The sequence below is a fragment of the Epinephelus moara genome, chromosome 6, assembly GCF_006386435.1.
Source record: "Epinephelus moara isolate mb chromosome 6, YSFRI_EMoa_1.0, whole genome shotgun sequence".
In the NCBI taxonomy this organism is placed as follows: domain Eukaryota; kingdom Metazoa; phylum Chordata; class Actinopteri; order Perciformes; family Serranidae; genus Epinephelus; species Epinephelus moara.
This window is the reverse complement of record NC_065511.1, coordinates 31,279,529-31,307,318: the sequence shown is the minus strand read 5'-3', so window position 1 is coordinate 31,307,318 and position 27,790 is coordinate 31,279,529. Positions and strand designations below refer to the sequence as shown.

Here is a 27,790-nt window from a genome sequence, read left to right as displayed (position 1 = left end):
ACTCTTGATCTTAGTATTGAATGCATGTATGTATATATGTGTGTGTGTATATATGTGTGTCTGTATGTAAATATATGCTCGCATATACTGCATGTAAATGTATTCAATGGACATAAATGTGTAAAATCATTCACAATAAAAAGCAAACCAGAGCTGTGGCCACTCTTAGCTGAATGCGCTCAAATCTTTAAGGGCTATTAGTGTAAGCGTTTTGGTGTATTGTGGTATGTGTAGTATATGTACTGTGGTATGTGTAGGCTATTGTAGTGTGTGGATTGTGGTTTGTGTACTTCATTGTGCCTTCCATGTTTATAGTATATTGTGGTTTTCTGATGTTTTAAACTGTATATTTTTAATAACATTCTAGGTCTACATGTAAAAGCCCAACTAGAGACAAGAGTTGAAAATTAGCAATAGCTATAAACTCTCTGTGCAACACATCAGTGCCATATTTTGTATTGGAACTATATTAAATGTCATCATCCCTAACAAATAAAATAAATAAAAACAATCTCTTTTTTCCCCGCACCCCCGTTTTTTTATTTTTATTATTTATTTTTGTATTTTTTTAAAATACATTTTTTAATTTGTTTATATTTTTTTTGTTTTTGTTTTAATTTATTTATTTTTTTTGCATTTTTTGTTTGTTTTTTTTGCAAAAAATCTTATCATGAATTGCAAACTTGAAAATATGAAAATGTTTTAAAAAATAATAAAGTATAACAATTTTGTTTTAAAATCTTATTTGTTTTTAAGGTTTTAAGTCGGATGCACTTAAAAATAAAGATGACGTCATCACGGTTACAATTTCATACTATCAACTGGATATTTTCACACATACCTTTCATTCACATTAACTTCCAGTCACTTACACACATCCTGTTGGTTAATTAATAAACTGTGTCTCACTGTTATAACTTAACCTTAAATAAAACTCTGTTTAGAAGCAGTCTGTGGAAACTTCACTGTTACCCTCGTTTATATTTAACAGCGTCTGGTAAAGTCGACACAGATACTTTGATCCAACTCTCCCCAATAACTGTCGCGTCACTTCCTCACACCATGCCCATCCCTTTGGAAAAAAAAAAAAAAAATCACACAGACAAACGACGGCGAGAAAAAGAGCGAGGGAAAAGTCGAGGTGGGAAGCGAAAGTCAAAAAGCCAGATGAAAAAGTTGGATACTGCGGAGCGAGCCAACCAAAGACCACGATATTCAATTTAAAGTAAGTTTTCTATACTTTGAATGTGTCGGTGACGCTCAGGCAGCTCAATTGATTAGTTTTACATTGATCCAAACGACTCACTGCTTTGTCAATAAGTCTAACAGCGTGTGCTCTTCTTTAAAGTTACACATCATATATTTAAGTAGTATAATATACAGTTGACTTTGATATACATTGGAAAGTGTGGAGGGTTGGGGTAGGCCTGTGAGCCCCCTCCCCTCCCAAATCAAACACACACACACACACACACACACACACACACACACACATTAAAAAGACTGATCTCTTAAATATGTCTGATGGTTTGCAGTAATGATACTGAAAGAGAAATTGTCATTGAAGTTGCTTAACCTGTTTGACATTATCAAATATATTAGGTAATCTTGGCTTCCACCTTCTGTGATATCTACTAACTTTAAGTGTTGCCTTTTTCCACGCTGAAATCTTAGTTTAATGGCCACCACACACACAGCCCAGTGGTTTCAGTGTTAAAGTTTAATTTTTTTCTGTAGAGAAAGTAACAGTCATGTTTTTGTCCGCACACACCCCTGAGGGTAGAGAAAAGTATGTGCTAGCGTTGCATGAGTGTCTCAAGTACAAGTCTCAGCATGGCCTTCGCAGCAGCTCCAGTGCCAGAATGCTCACTAGTGTCCCACAAAGTTGCACAACATGGATGACGTGTTGACGCTGCTCTGTCTTATCAGCCTCTGAGCTGCTTTCCTGCACCAATTTTTGTATACCGCTGTGTTATCTCATTTTAGAGTTAAGCTGTTCATGCTGTGTTATCAAATATAAACATGAATTCTCTCCCTCGATGTGTTCGTAGTCATGCCGCTGCACAAATCAACCCGGGGCCCTCGCCTGGACCCCACCATGATCTCAGCCCCGCTGGGTGACTTTCGCCACACCATGCACATCGGGAGGGGAGGTGACGCCTTTGGGGACACCTCCTTCCTGTCCACGCTTGGTCCGACTCAGGCCAACCCTGACACGGCGAACCCTGGGAGTGCGCCAGCTGCTGACCCTCAGGTTACCGACAATGATCTTCACACAGATGGTCCAGGAAGCGCGGAGAACAATGAGCTCCAGCACTCTGAGTCAGTGTCTTCATTCGACCTGGACCTGGATCTGGGCCCGTCTATGCTCGGGGATGTACTCGGGGTGATGGACGGTTTGGGGCTCGACGAGGACGTGTTCAATTCCAAAAGCGGCACGTCATTGGTGGAGACGAGTCAGGGAAAAGCGGCTGTGGAGATGTCTGTGAACGCACAGAACGAGCTGAATGGGAAGAACTTGGAACTTGGGAACCAGGTGGGAGACAACAGGATACAAGACGGGATCAAGCCAAAGGGGCTACGACCAAAAGTGCGATTCAGTGACAAGCGAGAGGAGATAATTCGCCAAGCGTCTGAGGAGGAAGAGGGTCAAGGGTTTGACTTCCAGGATGAGGATCAGCTGGCTAGTCCAACGAGGGGCGCGAGTGAGAGCACAGTCAGTGGAGGTGAAGCCGAGTTCACCAACCACAAAGTAGATTTGCCACCCAGTCCGGCCTCGTCACATAGCTCAGAGTATGAAGGAGTGACCCCATTGGACAGGAGGAGGGTCGACAGCTGCCACTCAGAGACTGATTCAGAGGAGGAGGAGGAGGAGGAGGAGGAGGAAGTAGGACGAGGCTACACATTTGAAGACGAGTTTGATGATGAGATTGGTCTATAGGGGGCCGGTACGGGCTCCCCTCAAAAACACATCGTTGCTGTTGAGTAAATCGAGTATACTGTATGTTCCTAAACTCATCATTTCAGTGCTGTTTGAATGGGAGGCTTCAACAGAATGCAAACTGGATTTTAGTTTTAAAGATTTGCAGTCCGACGATGTTGCTCAACTGGAAAAGACATTTTATGTTTTATCTGTAAGGGTAACAGATTTGCTGTCATGATCAGAGAAATCAGTGTCGTTGAGGTTATTACAGTGAAAGGTTTGTAGCACTTTGACTTATTTCATTCACCTGGAAGCTTTGCTATGAAACAGACTCAATGAACGATGCTTGCATTGTTCATTTTGACTTTACGTCTTATATTTGCCATCTGAAGAGCACACGACAGATGTTGTTTATTGAGCTTTATGTTATAGTGCCTTAAAGAGAGCTGTATTCTTACATTATTGTACCATGTGCTATGTCAGTGTCTTAATAATTACTTTTCATATTGCATGTTTATTACAATCTCAATGTCTTCTCTTGATGTTCAGTTCATTCGATGAGCTTTAAAAACGGTCCCCAGAGGCTCTGTCAGAACATAAAGATATCCTGTGTATAATTAATTACTGTGAATTTGTCACATTCCAGATCTGTGAGGTTCTCTGGTTCAGATCAGTTTCACACATCTGTTTTCATTGTGCAGTTACTTTGCATGCTTTCAAGTTACCAAAGCTTTTCTCTCTGGGCTGTGGGGCTCCACTAACACTACATGCTAAGACAATCATGGGATCTAAAGATCAATTGTAAATCAGGACCAGCGGTGTATTTTTGTACATGTGGTTTCGCCTTAATAATGCTTATATATTGAAAAACAAGGACTTTGTTTCATGATGCTGTAAAAGGGAGAGACCATTATGCTCATCTGTTGAAAATGCTGGTTTGAACACATTTTGTTTTCCTGTGGTTTCATAAGGATTACAGTAAAAACAATAAAATGATCATTGGGATTTTCAAATACTCATCAGCCTTGGCTATGACTTGTATTTTCTTTGGAAATGACTAGGCACAAAAAAGGAGAAGAATTCAGTATGAGTCTGAGGATACTGTCATGTATGGCCATTCCCTAAAATAAAGTAAATCTGTGCTTTCAACTACTCCATGACAAGCCCTTAAACGTGTTATCGGAAGCAGTAATAGAAAATGTGGATATCAATGAGGGCTTTTTGACTGCTTAGAATTACAAGCCAACACATCAATAATGTATGTCGCAATTCTAATGATTGAAATCTACAACTCATTAATTATTAGTTGAAATGTTAATTCTTAAATGAAAAACCCTAAAAACTTAAGTGAGTGTGTGTTGGTGCATGTGTTCATATGCTGCTAACTGGATTGAGATAAAGTTACAAGAGCAAATAAAACAACTGGAAGACAGTGTAAAGAAGACTTTTATTCAAACTCAATTACAGATAGCTATGATTTCTAATGTGATAATTCCAAGTCGACGTATCCACAATGTCATTTTGACTAGCTGAAATTCTAATAAACACATCAACAAGTTGTCTCTTACAAGTGGGAATGTCAGTTGTTGATATCAGCAGTTAAGTTCTTAATAGTGTCGACTGTAGATATCAATAATTGTCTCACATTACAGATATCATTAATGGAATTCTAGATATATAAAATTATAACTGTCAGATATCCAGAATTGCATTTGGGGTATCTGAAATGCAACTGTGACTGGTGGAAATTATATTCGTACTGGTAACAATTACATTTGAGATATCTACAACTCCTTTTACAACGAGTCAGAATTTGAGATATTAAAAAAGGGAGTTTCTTTTCTTATACTTTGTTTATTGAGTTTTAGTTTGTGTATACAACCATACCTATGTTTTATTATAAACAACTTACAACATTCTTTCCACAATCAAAAAGGTGGAGAAAAACTGAGCAAGAAGGGTGAAGGATGAAGTTCATGTATTAGTTAGTCCAGATGTTTTTTCCACTGTCATAAATCATCCATTTCTTCCATTTAATAACAAAAACTTTTTCTCTCACTCTCAGCACAAATCTCTTAGAATTTCCAACCATTGTTCTATAGCAGGTGATTCAGTCTCGTACCAGTCCCTTGTTGCCTTCTTGCTTGTGATCAATAATATCTCTGTAATTCATGACAAAATCATTTATAGTCCCAAAGTACATAACTTTGCAGTCATCAGGTGTTGCATATCCCAGAATTTCTTTGATTGTAAAATTCACATTTTCCCAGAATTAGTGTAGCTTGTGATGTTCCCAAAAATATGCCTCTCTATTCCCACATACTCACCAATATGTTGTGACCCGGTTGTTTTACCCTTTATTTTAGATGTAATGAAGTAGCAGAGTAATTTTTTCCATCCAATCTCCCTCCATGTCTTTGAGTTTGTGGTGGTGTGTTCTGTTCAGCACATATTAATCCATTCTTTATTTGTAATTTCAGTGTTTAATTCCCTCCGCCATTTTGTTTTGATGTTCAAAACGGGAGTTTCACTCGTCAAACTGTCACTGTAATTATCTTCAATAATGTGTGTACAAATCCAACATGAATATGCTAATTTAAAAGTGGCTCAATGGCTTTGTGGTACTTTAGCTATTACTTTAATGACATCACAGCCATATATTCAAAATAGTTTATGTTAGACATACTGGAAATGCAATTGTTGACATATGAAATGGGTAGCTACATATCCACTTGTCACAACCCTTTATCAACATGTGGAAACTCAGTTGTAGATATGATATTAGTAATCATTATTCTAACTGGAGACCAAGGAATCAGTTTTGACCGGTTGAATATATATCCTACATGTGGAAATATAATTGTAAGATGTCAAAAGTGTTTTACAGATATCTTAAAATAAAAACATTTGTTGACATCTTTTCCACTAGTGAAAACTAAATCGCTACCAGTCAGCCCTATTGATTAAGTATAAAAAGGGATTGTCATGAGATGCCCACTAGCTCAGTAGGTAGAGCTGACGTCCCATCTACAAAGGCAATGTGCTTGCCGCAGCAATCATGAGATTGAGTTCAGCCTGCGGCCCTTTGCTGCGTGTCATCCCCTCTCTTTCCCTCGACACGCTTAAAAACTGTGCTATCCAATGAAGGCAAAAGCTGAGAAAATAATAAAACCACTCTCTCTCTGAAAACATTGATTCAAGAAATCAGAGTCTAAAAACAGTTTTGAACATTTTATTTTAAGCATGCAACAGGGAATGCCTAAAATAGTTCACACATCTGTAAAACATACAGACTGAGAGTTCAATAGCAGAGATTATAACACCATATGGTGCCTACGTTGGCCAATAAATGTCAGAAAGAAGAATTATTGTACGCAGCTGAGTTCTGTACATTATTACAAGCTCCTCGAAGATGAAACATGTTAAGAGTTTCCTGCTCATCACACAATGAATGTGTACTACTCATGCAAATGCAAAAATAGTTTTCTCTCTCTCTCACACACTCACATACACTCACACTCACACACACGCTACACAGATATTGTCCTGAACACGTTGAAACCTGACAGAGCCGTGGAGATCATCACACCAGGTAGCTGCGGGTGCCAGTGGATCTCCTTAATCTCTGACTGACCCTGGTGCAGGAACAGCAGCTGAGGGGGTAAGTCCTTCACCCCCTCCACCCTGGCGCCCACGTCGCAAGACTCCACCGACAGATCCCACTGGCTGATGACGTCATCCGCTCCAGAGGCGGCGAACACGCTTGAGTCCACAGGGCTCCACTCCACGGATGTGACGGGAGCGCTGTGCTGCTTGAAGTTCGCCACAGGCCGCCCAGTCTGCATGTACGGGTGGAACAAGAGGTGTGACAGCCATTAATCCCAAATCATAACAGCATCACTCCCAACATGGAGACTGATTTATAAATGTGTGTGTTTTCTGCTTTTTGCTCACAGGTTTCAACAAGAACTCATCAGGGTGTATAAATGGGTCTTAAAGGCATATGAAAAATGGATTCCTGTATCAGGAGGAATGAGGCTGCTGTAATTACATACTATTGTGTAAGAGGCGCAAGATGGGACAAATGTTATTATTTAGGTGGGGCCAAGCTGTGAGGGTGCTTGATTATCTGATGTTGTAACAGGACAAACACTGTCTTGTTGCACTAATGGTTGGTTACTCTGTTGTGACGACACGCGCTGATCAAACAGTCAGATCGTCACTCCTGGTCTGACATTAAAGGTGCGGTTGGTAACTCTTATGAAAATAACTTATAGACTTACAGGTAATCTGTGAAAAAAAATCATCTTCCTCTGCCTTTCGAAATGCTTACAATGGGATTACCATGTGTGTTACAGCCAATCAGAGCGGAGGAGTCTCTAACGCAGCTGTAAATCATGTCAATAGGCTTGTTTGAGATGAGGCAGGCCTGCACAGATTTGATCACTGGCAATCGCTGCACAATGCATGCCGGTGAGGTTTGTGTACGACTTCACCCTAAGTTGCTCTGACGTCATGCAAAATCCTGTTTTATGAAATTAATGTTGTACCTTTATTGTTGTTGTTGCGATAACTTGATGTTGAAGCCGTTGTGTCATGAATATGTTCTATTTTATAACTGTCTTTTTTACAGAGAAATTATTCTGTTTCCTGCCCAAGGACTACAGATTAAAATTTGTTTATAGCTAACTCTGGTGCAGTGAAGTAGCTGTGCACTGTCCCTGTTAAATAAATAAAAAAAATTGAAAAAAGTGGACAGTGATATTCTCACAAGAGCGAGGTGGCCGCAGTTTTTAGAGCCAGGTGCTGCAGTTGCTCTCTACTGACTGCAAGACCCAGGGTATGATGGGGAACGCCCGGCTGTCACCTGATCTAACAGCTGATTGGTTTAGATGTTGATTCATCAAGATGACGTTTTAAATACACTTTTCATTTTTGAAAAGAGATTTAGATGTTATTTTTCTGATTTAAAGGTTTATTCTGTAACAGAAAACATGTTGTGTGACTGATGCTGAAGTTTAGTCATCAGAGACTTAATACATTCATCATAAACTATATGTAGCCGACTGTACTTAAACATTGGACTCTTTTAATTATTAAAGTATCAGCATCACAGAGACTTGTGGTCAGTGGGATGTGAGGATTCTTAAAATAACATCTGTACAGATGTGAAGCCCTGACTGTATCTGACTGATCTGTAATGAAAGCTGTTTCCCCTCTGAAAATATTAACCTTGGGGGGTACAGGTCTGCTCTGCAGCAGCAAACTGAAATGATGCTGAATAACACAAGAATTCATGTAAAATGGAGGTTGAACCATGAATATAAATTACAGATCACCTGTAAAGCATTTTAATAGGCTACTCGGTCATAAATAAAACAACTGGAGGCTGCAAACAAACTGATATATGAGTCCGGTAACATTTTAAATGAGTCTGCACCATATCTAACAAGATATGAGTGTGACTTCCTGTGCAGACTAAAGGCTGCTGAAAACTGTCGGGAAACCGTCCGACTTCACCGCAGCTTTTTATCACTGCCTCCTGCTGCAGCTGCCTGATCTCGTCCACGTTCTCCAACAAGTCTAATCACTGCTCGTGAACTGCCCTGTCGAATTTGGCAGCACTGATCAAAAAGGAATCAAGATTCTGTTACTGCACTGCCTCAAATGTTCCAGAAACATTTTCGTGGACTGTTTAGCTGTAAAATGAAAAAGTTTGGTCTGGCTGGTGGGCGGTGCTTCAAACAAATTTTCAAACATGACAGACAGGTCACAAATGTTCTCATTTTACAGATAAACAGTACACTAAAATATGTAAATAAAAACATGAGGTGAGACATAGGCAATGCAGTAATACAGTCTTGTTTCATATGTGATCAGTGCTGCCTAGTTTGACCGCAGTTCAGGAGCAGTGATTGACACGATTGTTAGCTGCGTTTGAGACTCCTCGGCTCTGATTGGTCGTTTTCTTTGAGCAGCGGTCTAAAATGAGCACATGCCTGCCATTAGAGGCAGACCAACTGTCTCATTTACTCTACTGTGTGGATGTAGTGACAGTTTCAGGACATATGACACAAGTTATTGTCATAAAAGTGAGCAACTGTGGCTTTATCAACTCATACAAAACAACACAGTACATATAATAACTCTAAACAATGTTCAGCTGAATTATCTTGCATGAGTAAAATGATTACCAATAAAGTTTCTATTTTCAGATATGAAAATTAAATTGTTGGTTTTTACCTTGAACTGTCGAAGGTCCCACACTTTCAGAAGCCCGTCGTCCCCTCCTGACAGGATGAATGGTTCAGTCCTGTTCCAGCTGATCACATTAATGTCGGATGAGTGAGCTCCATCGGCTGAAAGCATTGAATTGGGCGGGGCACGGATATCCCAGATACGAATAGACTGATCCACTGAACAGGATGCAAAAACCTGTTGCAAACACGAGAGGGCAGATCCTGAGATTTGAACTTTGAGGTCAAACTTGTACAAAACAAGTCTTAACAAGAAACTCTAATGTACTCACTGCAAAACATTTTTGTTCTGTATTTAAGTGTGTGAGAGAGTCAGGCTGTCCATGTTCACAATTTGTGTTTGATGCTTTTTGAAAACCTTGCTACATTTAGAAATTACAGTCAGTTAGGCTGCACCCAAGAGCTGCATAGTGTACATTCACAGAGGCAAATCGTTAACTGCCCACGTCAGGCTGCAGGATTCACATCCATATGTCACAAACTAGTTTGGTGACTTGTTAAATTAGATATTTGGGTCTGTGTTTCTTAGTTACATCACTGTGGTGGCACATAGTTCAAGTGTTAACAGGTTTTTTTGTAGTCAGCATAGTTTCATTCATTCCAATCATTGCCTCCCCTCACCACACCCTGTCCATCCATCCAAACACCTGTAAACAGCTGGTGAGCTCAGTTTGATTTTATTAGTCCCTGTGGAGTAGAGGTGTCACAGTACATGTATGCGTGTTAAACTGTTCGGCTTTCGGTTTGGTGCGGATTACAAACCCAATGATATGTTGAACTATTCTATTACATTTGGCAAATAAAATACACAGTTTCAACAGTGTTTAAGATAATGTTCTCAGTGCTACTGTCCTCAACAAGGCAGCCCATGTCGTCTGCCCCTCCCATCCCCAAACCACAACATTCTACACCAGTGAGACACACTGGGAGGCAGCTACGCTAAGCTAGCTCGTTGCAAGATGGTTGTTAATGCCATTACCAGACCTGAAACAGAAGACGCTCTATTGATCAACAGGTCTGGTGTTTGGAGCCACTTTGCTTTCACTATGAATTATGAGGGTGATGGTGAGAGAGGGCGCAGCTACAGACTCTCCTCAGCAGCTAACCCAGTAGCACAGTAACATTTACGACCCCCAAGCTGAAGCACGAGCTGCTGCATGGCCACAGACTCTGGTCAGGAGTGAAGCCAGCAGCACACAGTCAGTGATTGCACAGCACACACACACACTCCTAACTAGGGAACGAGAGCCGGTGCACGGCTGTAGCCTCTCGCTCAGCAGCTAACGTTAGCACAAAGCCACACCCACCGCAGTGAGCAGTGGCTGCTGGATAACCGATTCAGCCAGAAAGAAGGACTAAAAAGTACATTAGTGACAGCAGTTTAGCTTGTGTTTATACGCCTGTGGCATCTAACAGAGATGTTTATTTGTGTATTTATTAGACTGAAAGAGCTCAGAGAGCATGTGGGACGTAGCAAACTTACTGCTCACACACTATTTGCGAAAGAAATGACACTGATACTGTGTGCTCTAATGTCAGAAGTAACGCAGAAAGAAACCACTGATTTTTGTATCGAACCGTGACCCGTCTGTCACACCGAACCATACATTTTGTTCATCCTCTGCATTTGAATCAGCCTAAATATCTGGGATCAGTGAGGCTACTCCTGCTCTGAGGTCAGGGTGCAGTGTGGACACATAACATGCATGTAAATCCCAATATGCACGCCTTATATTTTACATGTTTGTATTTTATTATAGTAAACCCACACAGATAGATGCCAGCCTCATGTGGGGGCTGAACAGAGGATGATCTTGCAGTGAGCAGACAGTGCTTAACACTGATCCATCGTGCCACCCTGTAAAGCTCTAAAGCTCATCTCTGGTACCTCAGTCTGACCCACTGTGTCTCTATTTTCCTACAAACATACTGTAGCTTCGGTGGGTGACCACTGCAGATCCTCCACAGACTTGCTGTGGGAGCTGAAAGGTCGCTGGTCAATCTGCCATGAGGTCCCGCCCTCTCTTGGCTCCCACACATGGATGTTCTTTTTGCAGTCTCCACTGACGAGGCGACCTGTTAATTAAAGCACAAACACGACACTTTAGCTTTCGGCTGCGGGATACACACATCTGCTGTGGTTACACTTCACCTCATCCAACCAGTATTTTCGCAGCTGTGTAAAATGTGACCCATCTACTTATTTAAAGGAATACTTCACCTGCAAAATGAGCACTTGTATATCAATTAATCACCGTGTGTTAACTTGAATTTGTGAAGAAAGCTTTATTTTACTTGGATGCCTCCACAGTGAATGGAGAATCCAAAAAATGGCAAATTGTAGATAATTGGAACATACAGCCAAAGGGCCAGAACCGGTCCACCAAAGGGTCCAATCTGACCCACTGGATGACTCTGTACATCGAACGGCACTGTCACATGAGCAAAATCAGAATTGGCGAATAGTTGCCTCCTGTTCACATACATTTAATGCAAGTAAGGGGATGTGTGTAACACTCATTCCAGGTGGTGAGGCAAATTCACATCTTTACATCATGTCCAGTTCAACTTTGATGAACAAAGTTGCAGCCTCAACCAATAGCCAAGGAGTATGTGTGGAGGAGGCTTTAATTGTTGCTGTGTCAGACCAGCTGATGTTGTGTGATACTGGCCGAGAAAATACAAACTGCTCCACATGAGAGATGCTGACAGTGAGTCAGGAGATGGGCATGAATGTATGAAAATGTAAAATGTACCAATAACATCATATTTTGAGGTATTTATTAGCAAGCTAGCTAACGTGAGCTAACAAACTGTCTTTCCTTGTGCCTCACATCCAGCTTGAATATCATTAAGGCAGCTATGGTCACTCGCCTGCATCCCTCATGTGTGACCACTCTATAAGTGATGTACTTGTGAAAGCTCAGAGGTGATTGGTTGCAGGAGCAAGTTAAACAGTGAGTAGATACTGCATGTAAAGTGCTGCTGTAAGGCTTTTCCACTCTGACCAGAATACAGCTCTCTGAAAAAAACAATGCACTCATTCTGTGGTCTTATTTAAAGATGTGGACCACTGTGCAAAATATCAGCAGCTCCAGTAGAAAATAATCTGTGTCAGACTTCTATCTTCAAACAATCTTTAGTTCGGTGCGGTGAGGCCAGCATTTCTGCACAGGAGTGGAAACGTATGGGAAAAAAAAGCACTTGTAATGACAGTGAAAAGGAGGCTGACTGGATATGGAAAAACTGAGACATATTGTTGAAACAGCACTTATTTTTCTTAAGACAACTGAAGCTGTTCATCATCTGTTTATAGTAAACGGGTGAACACTCACAGAATGTGCTTCTTTACGCTCAACCAAAGGAAAAAATGGAGGTGTTGTTATTTATAGATTATTATGCGGTGGTTTTACTTGTCTGGCCCACTGAAGATCAAATATGGAAAATCCAATCCTATCCAGATGTCCACATTCGAGGCAAAAAAAAAAAAAAATTGGAACTGTCGATCAGTTTGAATACTTGGAGTTACTCAAGACCCAATTTCAACTTTAACTAAAAACACACATACAAAAGATTGCAAACTCTGACACATCTGACACTACATTTACCAAAGATTTTCTACACTCCATGATCTTCTCTGACCTGGCCTTTTGCACTACAAGCTGGTCCCAGGCCAGCGTGACAACCACCACCACCACCACCACCACTGCAGTATACTTACCAAATGTAATTTAATATTTTCCTCTGACACAGTTAGTCTAAAAATCACTCACAATATGGCCCGAGGACCTTGACTAGGAGCGACTGCGTCACCCCCTCAAGGTACACAAAGTTTCGGCCATCTAAAGGCACAAAACCAGATCAAATTACAGTTTACATCCATGTCTGTCCAGACTCGCATGTCACCATGACAGTTGACAGTGCTTCAAATATGGATGTTGCTTCAAGAAACTACAGATTCTAAAACGTGGATGCTTTACAGTGATGTTCCAACCAAATGTCTACCTCTCTGTTCCTCAGTTATCCTGCTAAATAATGGCCAGAAATGTTTTTTTTTTTCCCAGAACATTTTGATGTCGCAGTGAAATTGATCTCTGACCTTTTGGATATATGATGTCATCACTTCATCATTTTATCCTGTTTGACATCTGTGTGAAGTTTTGTCCTAATTAGCCTATGAATTCCTGTGCTGAGATTACAGTGACATTTGACCACCAAAATCGAATTAGTTTATCTTTGAGGATGTTTGTGCCAAATATGAAGAAATTCCATTAAAAGGCCCTGACACACCAAGCCAACGGTTGGCCTTCGGACAATGTTGGGCCGTTTTTGAGCTTCTGCCAAAGCAAACGTGTTACGGTAAGATTGTTTTTCTGCAGGCTGCACCAAGGTGTAGTGGTTAGCATTGTTGCCTTACAGCAAGAGGGTTCCTGGTTTGAACCCAGTGTGTGGAGTTTGCATGTTCTCCACGTGTCAGCGTGGGTTTTCTCCGGCTTCCTCCCACAGTCCAAAGACATGCAGGTTAATTGATGACTCTAAATTGCCCGTAGGTGTGAATGTGAGTGTGAATGGTTGTCTGTCTCTATGTGTCAGCCCTGTGATAGTCTGGCGACCTGTCCAGAGTGTATCCTGCCTGTCAGCCAGTGTCAGCTGGGATAGGCTCCAGCCCCCCCACGACCCCCAACAGGATAAGCAGTTATGGAAAATGAACAATTGTTTTTCTTTAGCCACTGAGTTTTTAAGCAGAAACGATTGATGATGATTTGCGTTATTGTTCACTGGTGCACAGTAAATTTGTTTTGTTCTTTCAACATCAGGTTGTGTTGTTAATGTGCTAACTGGCTAACTAGCGCCAAGACGGTCTTCCAGTTTCCCTTTCTGAATGAGGATTATAGATGACTGCCATCTGCTGGTGTGGAGAGTTATTTCCTCTCACACAGGCACAGAACGTACATGTTGGTCAACCTGCACTGGCTTTCGTCTTTGGAGTGTGTTCATGTGCAACTGTTTTGGCTGAGACATGACGGCATCAGGCGATTCAGCAGGGGTGTTCATCGCTCCAAGTTTTCTGAAGTCGGTTTGGTGTGTCTGGGTCTGAAGGCATCCTTGAAATATCATGCTCACAAGAATGGGACAGGCAAAAACATAATGCCTCCGGCCACGTCTGTCATCAGCATATAAAAATGGAACTCCCTCCCACTCCATATTAAAACTTCCCTTGATTTTTATTCTTTGTCTGCTGTGCTAAAAAAGGCAGTTTAATGAAAATTAAACCTGCAATCACCAATTTACATTTATAAGCTGTTACTAATTGAACAGTAAATACCACATGACCAGGCACATAGTGATCAGTAATTTATAACACGATGTACTGCATATTTGTCCTTATATTATTTGTACTGTATATATGTTCTCTTACCCCGGGGACTGAGGATGTATATTAGTGTTGAGCTTTATCCCTGTATAATGCATCAGCTTCCATGTATTGAATGTATGTTCATTACACATGGTCCCTGTCAAATAAACTTGTAAAAAAAACAGAACAGGGGGGCGTCGGTGGTTTGTGGGTACAGCAGGCGCCCCATGTACAAGGCGGCCCGGGTTCAACTCCAGCCTGTGGTCCTTTGCTGCATGTCACTCCCTCCCTCTCTCTCTCCCCCTTCACGTTTAACTTTCCTATCAATTAAAGGCAAAAATGCCCCCAAAAATATCTTTTAAAAAAAAGAGAACAGGGCTGTATGTGTCACATAAACTGAACCTGACACCCCTGCTCTGTAACTATAGCGTGTGTATCCATGACACTGCTGCTGATCACACCATGTTTTTCCTGTTGTTGTTTTTTTTCCTACTGCTATGGAAGTTATATTTTTAGTCCTGTTTGTGTCACATGTTGTAAAATAATCCTGCTTTCAATTTAATTTGGTAGAAAGTTGAGCCATGAGCCAAGTAAAGGAATTTTTTGTCAGTGGATGGATCATTGTTAAAAGATGTTTTGAAATCTAAAACTCCTCATTTATGAGCTCTTTTGTTATATAACAGCAAGCAAACATGGCTGTGGTGAAAAGGACATTTGTTGTTGTTTTCGGCATCAGAAAGTCACAGTTTGGGAATTTACACAGAAATCTCTGATGCTGTGGTGACAGATGGAGAGACTGTTAAGAGCCAGGAAGAGAAAATTATACTTTCCATTGGGTACAGACTGTTCCTCTCTTGTTTCTCACACATTATAAAGTCAACGAGGTGCAGTCAGGGACACATTTACACTTACAGTACACAACATATGGTGGTCACTTGAGGTTAGTTTTTAAAGATACTATGCAGGAATTGTTTTGTCTCTGAGACGCTTACGGGCGTGCACCCCCACAGCGCTCAGGTGAGGTCAGGATTTTGTAAAAAGGTAGCGACCAGGTACCAGGATGCAAGCAGCACGCATCCAAGAGACACAGCGCTGAGAAAATGCAAATATAGCGAGGCGAAACGCCAAACAAAGTGACTCTGGGATTGGCTTTTACTTTTACTGGCGAGCGTGTTTACAAACAGTAACCAACAAACCTGCTTAGTATACCTTCAGCAAGGTCAGAGTGTATGTGAGTAACTGCAGGTAAAGGAGACACTCACCAGGCACTGTAGGTGACCAGTCGATAGCAAAACCTTCAGTCATGTGTCCTGAGAAGCTGAAGAGGGCTGTGGCCTCCTTCTGTTGTTTGAGGAAAGCAGCCATGGCAGCAGGGCTGTTCACGGCTTCCAGCTGTGACTGGAGGTCAAATATTTCTACCTGTCCCTTCTCTGACCAGACAGCGGCCAGCGACTGCGCTCCACGTCGGGTCACCTGGGAATTCAGAAGCAAAATCAGTAATGAGGAACACATGAAGACACATGCTTCAGATGTAACAGTGCTAAAGGAACACTGTTTCACTGCTTGTTGAAATGTAATGTGGTCAAAAGTTTTTGGAAGGAGGTTAAAATCACTTATCAGCCAAAATTGTGCATCTTTGGTATTTATCCAAAAGATTTCATTACTAACACAAATGACTGTGCACTGATACACTCATGTCTCTCACAAGCTAAAACAGCAATAGCTCTAAGATGGAAAGATGTGAACAAACCAAGTATGAATCTGTATATTAAGGAGTTATCGACATGTGTTGCTGTGGAAAAACGTACATATATCACTAAAGGAAAGCTGGCGGCCCTTCTGAAGCAAAGTGTTGATAATGTTTAATAAAACCAAAGACTGGAGTGGGGGTGGGGTAAAGTGTGGTAGCCCATATGCACTTCATTTGATGGTTCACCATATTTGCTGCCAAGACTGACATTTTCATTTATATGTAATAACTTTAATAATTATAAACCCCAATAAAACATTGTTAAAAAATATTCTGTTAAAGGAGAAAGGACAGCTAACGTCTGTTTCCACCAAATTAATATACATAAACGATTAAAGATCCACTCATTACGAAAAATGTATGTCATATAAAAACTAAAGTAATGGTCACGTGTGTTGACTGATTCACGTTGTCACCTCATGCATTGAGTAACATTACAAGTTAACGTTCCACCTTAAAAGTTGCCGGCAGTCGGCCTAGAGAATTAAGTTTTTTTCTCCAACTCCAGCTGCTGCAAGAGGCAGCAAAACATCCTTACAGTCTACAAATAAACCTCTCCATGGTATGAACAGTGGTTACATAAGCCTCAAAACCAGCCACAACTCAGCCCTGAGCAGAGTGACCGTCCTCTACTGACCTATCAACAGACTGCAGTGTTCACAGCTCCACCTTTTAGTACCAGATCTGTGTGCTAGGCACCCCAACAGAGGAGGGACCAAAAATGGGGACGGTATGGAACGCTTCCATTGGTACCATCCACAACTTTTCACAGTGCGCACCGTACAGAACCGTTTTGTACTGTTCGCTGGAAACAGGGCTCAAGTTTATACACGTTTGCCTAGAAACTGACACACACTACACACCCTGACTCTGTTGATCCCTCCATAGTGAGGCAGCATGGCCAGTTCCATCTGTGGCTTCTTATCTTCATCCTCCTCCTCCTCGTCATCGCTTTCTTCATCGCTGCTTTCTTCACCCTCTTTGTCTTTCTCTGTTCCATGAAGATTATGCATGCGAATGACAAGAAGTCTGCAAGAAAATGAAATGATGCATTAAAGAGAATGTCGATGACAAACTATCTGACACTTGTTTCCGAGTGGTGTTTAGTAGACCCAGTCTGATGTTTGTGCTCAAGTGCTGAGTTTAAGGAGGAAACAATGATCTTGCAATAACCTTTAACTGAACCTCCAGAGAGATGAAAGTTCCCGACTCTTTCAGTGCTGTGTGGATTGTGTCAAAACAAAACTGAAAGTGTGCAGTGACTGATGCCTCGGTGCCAACACTGCCAAAACAATCTGCTGCTTAAACTTGCACATTTTGGTATTTCTACCAGCACCCATGGTTACTGCCTCTGTAAGAACAATAACATGCCCTGCTGGTGACACCTCACTGCATGTGAGCACTTGAAGGGACAGTTCACCCCAAAATCAAAAATACATATTTTTAATTACAAGAATGAATCAAATCAGATCTTCCGTACTTGACTGGATTGCTCACAAGTGTGTGTGGCTTAGTAAATTTTACCCCAGCATCAACTTACATATTTTTCCTCTTACTTGTTGTGCTATTTATCAGTCTAGATTGTTTTGGTGTGAGTTGCTGAGTGTTGGCGATATCAGCCGTAGAGATGTCTGCCTTCTCTCAAATTTAACTAGATGGCACTCAGCTTGTGTATTTTTTGGCGCTTTGAGCACCACAAACTGAGTGCTATCTAGTTCCATTATATCTGAGAGAAGACAGACATCTCTACAGCCGATATCTCCAACACTCGGCAACTCACACCAAAACAATCTAGACTGATAAACAGCACTACAGGTAAGAGGAAAAATATGTATTTTTAATTTCTGGGTGAACTGTCCCTTTAAAACAAACAATAAAATAATAAAAAGAAAATCACTGTTGTTGACTAATCTTAAAAAAGTGATAGGTGTGAGCATGTTGATGCTGTCCTGTCTATATGGCCATTGAACAGGTGGGCTTGATTTACCTTCTACAGAAACAGCAACTAAAAGTCTCATTACTACATCAAAGATTTCCAATTAATGTGTTCTTAGATATAAAGAAGCGTTAGCATTCTGTTTCACCCTGAGGAGAGGAAAATCAATTAACAACCACTTCACTAATAATTAAAGTAATTGAACACTTTCATCGCCTCTTATTAACAGAAGCCCTCTAGAAACCAGACTGACGGATTTCTGATTTCACTCCAATCCAGAGTCACCTTTACACTTTGTACACAGGACTTTTATTTGCAGTGGAGTATTTTATAATATGGTATTGCTTCTGAACGTCTTGCACACATACACACACACTTCTTGGCCTCTGCTCAGGTGAAGCTATGCTGGGAATTGTGTGAGGTCACCAAACTTTATATCTGTGCCAAAAGTCCACACGTTATAAACTAGACGTTTATGGTGTTTGTGATATTGTCAGTGCACAGTATTTCTTCACATAGTAAACTCAAGAGTCGTAAAACTGTCCCGATGATGAGAATGCCGTCACTAACATCATCCACCTCATATGAAGTAACTGCTACATTAATACAAATGTTTAGACAGAATTTGACAGGTTGTTTGCCTGTAATAAAGTAAAATAAATTCATAGATAATATCTGTGTAATTAACTTATATACAATTTCAGACCCAATGTCCTCTCTTTATGTTCTTTCTGCATAAACTTTTAGACTCAAATTACTGAAACACTGTACAGAACTAGTATTACCAAATACAAAGCTGACCTTGTTGCGTTCACTACCCTCATCGCCAAACAGCATGTACTGTTACAGAGGAAGAGCCCTAACACGCCTGGCACAACTTGGTTGAGGGATTTGGTGTCTTTTCTTTACTTTGAAAAAATCAAACACACAGTCAGACGATCTGTGAAAAGATTCCACAAAATCTGGGACCCCGTTTTCTCCTGTATTAACTCTCTTAATGTGTTCAACACTCCCCTTTATCCCCATGGTTTTGTTGTTTTGTTTTTTGGCTGATGGTGAGTGTTAAGCGTCACAACATGTTTAAGACATCAGATGGCACCTTTTTTTTCCTTTTTTGGCTGACTCACATATGGAGAGTTATATCCTCTCACACAGGTGCAGAACATATGTGCTTGTTGACTATCGGCTGTAGTCTCTGTGGTGTGTTCATGTGCAACCTTTTGGGCCGAGACATGGCGACATGAGGCAATGCAGCAGGGGGCCTTCGTTGCCGTTAGTTATCTGAAGTCAGTTTGGTGTGTTTGGGCCTTTAGTGTGATTTTGGGGTAATGGGTGTGTTGTTTGTTACTGTTTGTTTAGAGGTTGAAAAAATTTCACATTTCAGAAAACTGTTTTTCAATTAGTATCTGTACTGTCTACAACATGATTTCAAGTCTATTTAATAAACATATCTTTGAAAAAAGATTTGTTTATTAAGTGGCTTCTGGCCCTCTATCATTTTGCAAAAGTGGTCCCTGGGCAAAGCAAACTGAGAAACATAGACTAATGGTGTTCTGTACACTTTTTGCCTTTTAGTGCATGTCAGTGAGCACTTGTCTGTTGTTAGGGGTCAGACAAGCATGTTTGTGAGCTCATTCTCTGGGGGAATATCCACAAGACAGTCCACACTTTGAGTTATGTCTTTTGGACCAATAGTTTTTGAGAAAAGTGTGGAAGAGTAACACCTCCACCTTTGACTCTTAAAATCAGAGTCTCATCGGTGTTCCCTACAGGTGACCAACGTTGTTCTGAGCTCATAGAACATGATTTCAACAGCAAAAATGTCACAAAACACAAGAAATATTATCTATTATTATTATTTTTATTATCCACTATTACTTACTACTGATACTATTTTATATTTTAAATGTATCATAATCATAATCAGTTATCATCATCATTGTAAGCAGGGTGACATGCAAACAGCATCTGTTTTGACACACTGCTTCAAAAAAGCATTTGAAGACTCTTTTATTTAAACAAGTATTTGGTTAAATGTGGGGTTTTTTGGCTGTCTAAATCTATGCACCTTTGTTCTTATGTTTTGTCATTGTTTTAATCTATTGTGAAGCACTTTGTGGTTTTTACCTGTGAAAGGTGCTATATAAATAAAGTTTACTTACTTACTTACACTTGCAGCTACAACTTAGGTTTGTAAACTTGTTGTATGTTACTGTCTCAATAAAGTTTAAAAAACAAACCACAAAATACCCCAAAACTTGCAGCTGCTCCCTGCTGGTGCTGCCAAGCAGTCATCGCCTGGCACAGATGTTAAAAATGCCCATTTTAAAACATTTATTTAACCAAAGGTAATATATTTAACAACTTGTGATAACATGATAATCATTTCATATAGACGAAAGTACTGTGAGAAGCCTAAAATGTCGAAATGTAAGCTTTCGCTGCTCTAGTCATCTCATCTTTTAAGCTGCGGTCGGGACTGGATCATCTCCTCCCATCATTATCAAGGATGTGGGCGCAGCTAGAAAGCTTACTGAAACTTCACAGTAATACATTAAGCCAGTGTTTCTCAAATGCTGTGGCGGCACACTGGTGTGCTGTGGGATTTTGTGATAACTGCAGATTATTATTGCAATATTCAAATGGACCTATACAAAAAGTTATGAGTTTTTTTATTGACTGTGTCAGTATGTTGTGCACACCCATTTCCTAATAAAGGGGCAAACTCTAGCTAAAAAATGATTATCTAATTTAATTTAATTTCAAAAATCTTCAGGAGGAACCTATTTGTCTCTGTTTGTGCCTGGGAATTATAAATATATGACACATCAAAAGCCCTGTTTGGCAGTCAGTGTGAGGGATGATAATTAAAAGGAGAAAGCCATGAGTGGGACAATGGATAGCTTTATTGCACGGAGCAAATTACAGCAAGGCACCAGCTAAAGCTACCGGCCTTCTTTTTTTCCATATTCTTATTGTCTTAAGTCCTTATGTCGTGATAAGAGTGATAACACAAGTGTTGAAGCTATTGTGCACAGATATAAAAACAGGTGTGCCTTGAGACTTTGGCTTGACCTTTGGTGTGCTTTGGACATAAAAGGTTTGAAAACCACTGCACTAAACCATCATTTCCAACCACTGCTTGGAAATGATAGAGGGGGAGTTGAAGATGAAACACATATAACTTTGAATCATGCTGAGTCCCCAGTGTTTACACCTCCTGGCTCCGCCCCTGCTAACCTGTGTGACGGTGTGTATGAAGTGTGATTGGAGGTTTGTACCTGTTGCTCATGGCTGTGTCTGCTTGTGTGCCTGCACAGAGCAGCATGGACAGAGGAAACTGCTCCCTGTTGTCTCCGTCTCCATCTCTCAGGATGTCGAAGCTCAGACACGGAGCACCTGGACACACACAACAGTTCATGCTGCAGCTCATGTGTGGTGACAACACGTTTAAAGTGGTGCCTGCGTGTTTAAATAGTTGCTATCTCTTTGTACAACTTGCCTGTCTGACACTCGTGGTACATGCGGTACGCAGACCGGTCCATCTCCAGCTCCTCTCCGGGCTGCAGCGGCTCGATCCCGGGCACGTACACTTTCCTCTCCCCTTCTCCTCCTGCACCTTCCTCCTCCATGTCCACTCCTTCATCATCGTCGCTGCCAGCCTCGTCCATCTCCTCCATCTCGCCTCCTTCCTCGGCAAACGTGTCCTCATCGGGCGCAGACATCTTTGCTTACTTCCGGTTTGTGGAGCGGCCACGTGGTTTAAACACCCTGCGCCGTCACCCCTCCCCTGCTGCTGTTGCTGCCGCTGCTGCCTCGCCCCCACCCACCCTGTCTTTCCCTCTCCGTCTCTCTCTCTCTGTCTCGCCCACTCTCCCTGTCTCTTCCCCCCATTTACGGGAATTCAGCTGGCCTCTTTGGTGCTCGGCTGCCAGGAAAAATCAGACTTGCAAATATTTGTCTCGGAAATTGCCCAAAATACGAAGCTAAGATATAAATGTTAATTCAGATTTCACAGGAGTTAAGTGCATGTTCAGGGGCACCCTTCACTTTCCGGAGAACGACGTTGTTATAAGAAATCAGATGACTCATTTCCACATTTTGGGGTCATCATGTCCATGTGCTGCTGAAAGGATCTCACACCTGCTCTGGCTGAGTCACATTATTATATTAATTTCAAGTGAATGCAACATGAGTGCGACCTGCAGCAGCACTGCCTGGCACTGACACTGAGGTCAGTCGCCCCTGGATTACTGATAGGAAACAATTAATCTGGCAGCAGCCTCACAGCCTGGATATTTAATGTGTAAATATCAGACTGTACAAATTGAATTTCCCAAATGAGGGATTAATAAAGTTCTTCTTCCTGAAGTATATGCCAGGAACAGATACTTGGACATGTGCACTGTCCACTGTCCAGAAGAACAGCATTTGAGCCTTTGCCCTGATTTTTGTTTTCATAATATGTCCAACGTTTTGTCTTCTAGCACTATGTTGTTGATCTCTTTGTAATCTGCATTCATGCTGCATTACATTTGTCCTTTCCCAATTTCTGACACAAGTTCAGTGGAAAAAAAGGTCAGCGAAAACTCGAGATGCAAGCCAAAAGTTTGTTCCCATAGTTGCCAGAGCTACATACCTCTGTATTTTAAGCATTATGAAACTACAAGGAGGATCCTCTGACGACAGCGGTGCACAATAGACCTACATGCGTGGGTGTGTACAAGCAGGGGCAAGTGCAAGCACCAAATGGTGGACTTTTTATTTCTTGAGTAGATCCTGACAGGACTCGGATCATCTCTGGAGTCCTGCTGGATCCAGAGCACATTCCTTCCTCATCTGCAAATCGTCTCGCAGTTCTTTTTTTTATCAGTTACAAAATAGTTGTAAAGCATTTGCACACTGGGGATGAGTCTTTAAAAGAGCCGGCAGTAACGGCTGAGCTCACATGAATGTGGACTCTTAGCACAGACTCTGTGTCATGTCGCTGGAATGTTAAAATCATAAACAAAATCTGACTTGTTTGACCAGATTGGACAAAAATATAAATATCTAAGTGTTCTTACTGACAAACAGATCTTTTACTCAAGCAGAAGTAGCAAAACCACAATGTAAAAATACTCTTACAGATAAAAGTCTGCACTCAGAATTACACTGAAGTAAAAGTCAGAGGTGGGACCAAATCACAGTTTTGCAAGTTTCAAGTCTTTAAATTGAAGTCCCAAGCCAAGACAGTCAAAACTGACAAATCCAAAGTCAAATCTCATGTCCTAAGCGTTAAGTCTAAAGTCCCAAACAAGTCATAATGCTGCCTTCACTAAATGTAATGCCATTTTAACAACAGAAATAAGATACATAACATTTACAAAAATCATGAATGCTTCTTAAAATGTGTTTGTTAAAACAAGTTTATTAAAACAAGTGCGACTGAATCTGATCATAAAAAATTAGCACTGACATTGCACTTTAATATAGCACTATTAACCACAACAAAATGAATGCTGTATGTTTCTGTCTTGCTTGTTTTTTTTATCTCATCTTATGTGAGAAATATGTCCATAATTTTGCCATGGGGAGAGGTATCAAGTCAAAATGCTCAAGTCCAAGTGAAGTCATTAGTCATTGGTGGTCAATTTTGATTTTGTAAAGTCCAAAGTCATCAAATTTGTGACTCGAGTCCGCACCTCTGGTAAAAGTATGTGAGCGTTGTTTGTAAAACATATTAAAGGATCAAAAGTAAAAGTACATAATGTAGAAAAACGCTCAAAGTGACTGTTACACTATCATAAATTTGTGAGGTTAGTACTGTCGATGCACGACTGTTGCGTAGGTTAATTTATAACAGCACATCATATTTGTAAATTAAAGCAGTTACTCCAGCTGTCAGATAAATGTAGTGCGTAAAAAGAAAAATATTTCCCTCTAAAATATAGCTGAGTAAAAGTATAAAATAGCAGACAATGGATGTACTCAAGTTAAGTATGTTTAAATACCTCAAAACTGTTCATTAAAGGTCCAGTGTGTAGGATTTAGTGGCATCTAGTGGTGAAGTTTTAGAACTGAAACAAACTTGTAGGGGAACTATGATGGCTGACGTGAAAACACAAATAGCCCTAGCTAGAGCCAGTGTTTGATTTGTCCATTCAGGGCTACTGTAGAAACAACATGGCCGACTCCATAGGAGAGGGTCCGCTCCATAGATTCCCCTTTAATCCCACACACTGGACCTTTAAACGCACTTGGTTACTTCCCATCACTCATGACAAACAGCAAAGACCATAATAAATATAGCTTACAACCCTTGGGATATTATATCAAAAACTAACAATGTATATATTTATATATATCTACATGTCTTTAATTTACAATAATGTACAAAAGTAAACACCCATAGACGGTAATATCTTACATTTACATAACATTCATTGTAAACAGTGATGAATTCCACATCAACAGACGATGGCTTATGTGCATTGGCTTGCTCAGCATTTATCTCTGGTTAGCATGAAGAGCACAGCTAGCTGGAGCTCGCGGCTCGCCCTAGAGAGGATAGCTATACGTTTATATCGGTGATGTTACAGAGCACGGGTGCACAGCGGACTACGTGAACTAACTTTGGACATTAATTGCAACCTGTGCATGTCACTTCATAGCTTGCTGCATTAAAACACGATAAAGACACACACATATATATAAGAAAACAAACATTCAGTGCCAGGAAACGTCTTGCATTTTGTGTGCATCATCATCCAAAAAAAAAAAAAGATCCTTTTTTAGTAACTATGGCAACAGCCACCAGTAGAGTCTGAATAGCAAGGGGCTCCAGACAGAAGCAGAATATGATAGGGATGGAGGACCGCCACTGGACGGAGGCCCTGTAATGTCTACTATCTTGTCAAGCTGTCCTTCCTCCTCGCTGCTGATAGCTCGGGTGGTCAAGAGTCTGGCCCTCGACGGACCGTAGTCCTTCCTCTCAACGGAGGGGGGCAAAGTGGGCAGGGTGCAGGTTTCGATCTCAGGCAAGCACCCGACCTCGAGCCATCGAGTGAGAAGTTGTGACGTTAGCTTGAGGAGCTCTTCAGGAGAGGACGATAATGCAGAGAACTGGGACAGGTCCGTCTCTTCCTGGAACCTCTGAGGAAAGGAAACAAGGAACAAATGAGGGTTTCTGATAGAGGAAGAGGAGGCTTTCAAAGGAACATTCACAGGATGTTCTGGAGCACTTTTCATATAATCATTTGAAACAAACAAACAAAAAAAGAATGCATCGCATGTCAAACAACCAGAGATATTTCTGTCCTTTTCTGCACCAACACTTTTTTTTTTAACAAAGTAAAGCAAGTCCCTACCTCTGTATTTTTGTTCCTCTTTATAATTTTATCCAGTGTCTGCTTCAGATCGAGGATTAAGGAGTGATTTAGGTGCTCATCCCAGAGGTTTCCGAGAAGCACATGCCAGGACTCCAGGAGGACTACTGCAGCAGGGAACACACAACACTGCAGGGAGAGCAACACAGCAACCCCAAAGTTAGGCTTTAAGTGTGCAAAACACATGTGAGAAACCACTGCAAGAACCACATCAATTACTCAATTACAAGCGAGACTCAAAACAACATGGCACGACGATCTTTCTGCTAGACTTAACATTTACAAAGGCTGTAACAGTAGCTGTAGGTGAGGTAGGAGGTAACGATTCTCCTTGTTAAAGAAACCAAAAGGCTGCTGTTTTAAGATATGTGGACCATTTATTGCACAAAAAAACCCACTTCCCCTTTTTATCTGATCAGCAACTCACCGGATCACTGTCACAGAGCATGCTTTTCGTGTAGCGGTGCACTACATAGTAATCTTTAGGAAATACTGTCCGCTGGAAGAGAGAGCAAAAGCAAAGAAAAACATGATTATACACCCACACACAATGGAATGAGTTAGCATTTACACTTTAATGAGTACTCCACTGAACTATAGTAATGACCGAGTTTGAAAGGAATGGAGTAGTAATGTGGAAAACAACATATCTAACCACTGAGGTGAAACTACACACTGTTTGTTGACTTTATGGGGCTAGGCATGTCTGTCGTAAACACTGTTTGCCGTGTGTTAACTCTACAGGTTGTCAGATAACAAGGCAGAGCTGAATACTCTCATTCATCTGAGTAAGATCTTCACCTTTGACCACCTCTTTGTGCCAACTGACTGCAGATAATACAAGAGACTGCCTACTTTAAAGGGTAGTAAATACATTTGGTAAGAGAGCATACGATTACCACAGAGAGCACACCTCAGAAACACCAAAAGCATGACATGAAAACGTAAATCAAGTCAAAGGTAACTTACAAATCCAGTCGGATTAGCGTCAATAGTCGTTTTAATGTTTTTCACAACGTCCCAGTCAAAGTTACATCCACCACATCGGACAGTCAAGAGTGATAGCAACAGCAAAACTGTAGGAGGCATGAGTAAAAGAGAGAAAGAGACAGAACACATTCAGATAATTGCTGGAAACTTTCTGTGGTTTTGTAGCTTGTTCAAACTGCATACTTACAAAAAAGCATTACATCATTTCCTGCCTCAATTAGCCATTTCTGCAGAGAACAACATGAAATATGGCCTGGTTTTGCAACACATCTAATTGAATTAAGACACCGGAAATGCTATCGTGACAATGCAAAATGACACAACAAATTTTGAGTCACTGACCTAACAGGAATATACAATAACCACTTCTAAAATCACCCTTTTTCCCCCAACAGACTTTGAAAAGTAAAGTTTAGAAAAGGCTCCAATGTGTTTGTTTCTCACCTGGCAGTGACATCCTTCCTATCTTTCTAAGAATGGACACTTCTCCATTTCTCTTGTTGACGGCAATCACTCTGCAGACGGGTCTCTGTGTCAGTCTGTGAAAGCTAAGTTTCCTCCTCTGTGGTTTTCCTTGAGGTCTTTGACACAGAGTGCGCTGCTGTGTCTTCTCCTTCACCGTCTGATATTTAGTCTTCTTGTTGACATCCCTTATACATTCCTTCCTTTTGAGTCCCTTTGGTACTTTCCAATAAATGCCTCATTTATCCTCTCACGCCATCCTGCTCCCTCACTTTGGATTTTCCCACTTAAGCCTGAGTGGCTGCAGCCTTTTCCTATGAAAGCTTTTGTTTGTTTTGTACTATATCTCCTTCCCTTTCTCCCTCTCACTACTGACCTAGAATCTTCCTGAACAGCCTAATTTGAACCACTCCTCTCTCCCTCGAAAACTGGTTAATGGATAAAGCGGGAGAGACACTGGCCTCCTCTTCTCTATCTCTCCCTCTGGCCACTCTGTGTATCCTCACTCCGCTCAAAGTGAAAGTGCCCTGCTGGATTCTAGTCTGCTCCCTTTAAGTCTCGGCCCCTCCCACCGCCACACGTTTTACCTCACTATTGACCGACCCGGCCCCCTCCCCCCTGCTCCCCACATTCCCTGACACCCACCCTCTCACCCCCATCCTCCCCCACTCCAAACCAGGCCCAAGGAGGCTTAGTCATGCAGTTGGAGCGTATGTTTTTCATTTGGACTCTCCCCCACACCTCTGTGC

The 27,790-nt window shown here is 41.2% G+C and overlaps 3 protein-coding genes and 1 long non-coding RNA gene across 4 annotated transcripts; 2 read left to right on the top strand and 2 right to left on the bottom strand.

The window, feature by feature from the left end:
- Window positions 1–1,065: 1,065 nt before the first annotated feature.
- On the top strand, window positions 1,066–3,945 carry cdc42ep5 (CDC42 effector protein (Rho GTPase binding) 5). Its single transcript, XM_050047863.1, has 2 exons — window positions 1,066–1,225; window positions 2,052–3,945. The coding sequence occupies exon 2, from the start codon at window positions 2,054–2,056 to the stop codon at window positions 2,939–2,941; it is 888 nt and encodes a 295-aa protein (XP_049903820.1). The 5' UTR covers window positions 1,066–1,225; window positions 2,052–2,053; the 3' UTR covers window positions 2,942–3,945.
- Window positions 3,946–6,139: 2,194 nt separating this feature from the next.
- grwd1 (glutamate-rich WD repeat containing 1) lies at window positions 6,140–21,980 on the bottom strand. Its single transcript, XM_050047859.1, has 7 exons — window positions 21,725–21,980; window positions 21,504–21,621; window positions 17,150–17,315; window positions 15,799–16,009; window positions 11,111–11,256; window positions 9,167–9,358; window positions 6,140–6,762 (listed from the first exon to the last, which is right to left on the bottom strand). Exons 1-7 carry the CDS (start codon window positions 21,945–21,947, stop codon window positions 6,454–6,456), a joined length of 1,365 nt encoding a protein of 454 aa, XP_049903816.1. The 5' UTR covers window positions 21,948–21,980; the 3' UTR covers window positions 6,140–6,453.
- Window positions 6,651–7,555, top strand: LOC126392464 (uncharacterized). Its single transcript, XR_007570184.1, has 2 exons — window positions 6,651–6,786; window positions 6,880–7,555. It is a non-coding gene; the product is annotated as an uncharacterized LOC126392464 (long non-coding RNA).
- Window positions 21,981–23,612: 1,632 nt separating the features above from the next.
- zgc:174888 (uncharacterized protein LOC558116 homolog) lies at window positions 23,613–27,570 on the bottom strand. Its single transcript, XM_050047867.1, has 5 exons — window positions 27,024–27,570; window positions 26,559–26,665; window positions 26,017–26,088; window positions 25,572–25,718; window positions 23,613–25,356 (listed from the first exon to the last, which is right to left on the bottom strand). The coding sequence occupies exons 1-5, from the start codon at window positions 27,034–27,036 to the stop codon at window positions 25,003–25,005; spliced, it is 693 nt and encodes a 230-aa protein (XP_049903824.1). The 5' UTR covers window positions 27,037–27,570; the 3' UTR covers window positions 23,613–25,002.
- Between the last annotated feature and the right edge of the window lie 220 nt (window positions 27,571–27,790).

Excerpts from the sequence above, each read along its gene's own strand:
- grwd1 (XM_050047859.1), bottom strand. The coding sequence starts at position 21,947 with ATGTCTGCGCCCGATGAGGACACGTTTGCCGAGGAAGGAGGCGAGATG. Across the intron at positions 17,316-21,503 it reads GACACAGCCATGAGCAACAG|ACTTCTTGTCATTCGCATGC; the intron begins GTACAAACCTCC and ends ATTTTCTTGCAG. Across the intron at positions 16,010-17,149 it reads GAGGGATCAACAGAGTCAGG|GTGACCCGACGTGGAGCGCA; the intron begins GTGTGTAGTGTG and ends CTGAATTCCCAG.
- cdc42ep5 (XM_050047863.1), top strand. The coding sequence starts at position 2,054 with ATGCCGCTGCACAAATCAACCCGGGGCCCTCGCCTGGACCCCACCATG.
- zgc:174888 (XM_050047867.1), bottom strand. Across the intron at positions 25,719-26,016 it reads TGCTCTGTGACAGTGATCCG|TGTTGTGTGTTCCCTGCTGC; the intron begins GTGAGTTGCTGA and ends CTCTCCCTGCAG. Across the intron at positions 25,357-25,571 it reads AGAGGAACAAAAATACAGAG|AGGTTCCAGGAAGAGACGGA; the intron begins GTAGGGACTTGC and ends TCCTTTCCTCAG.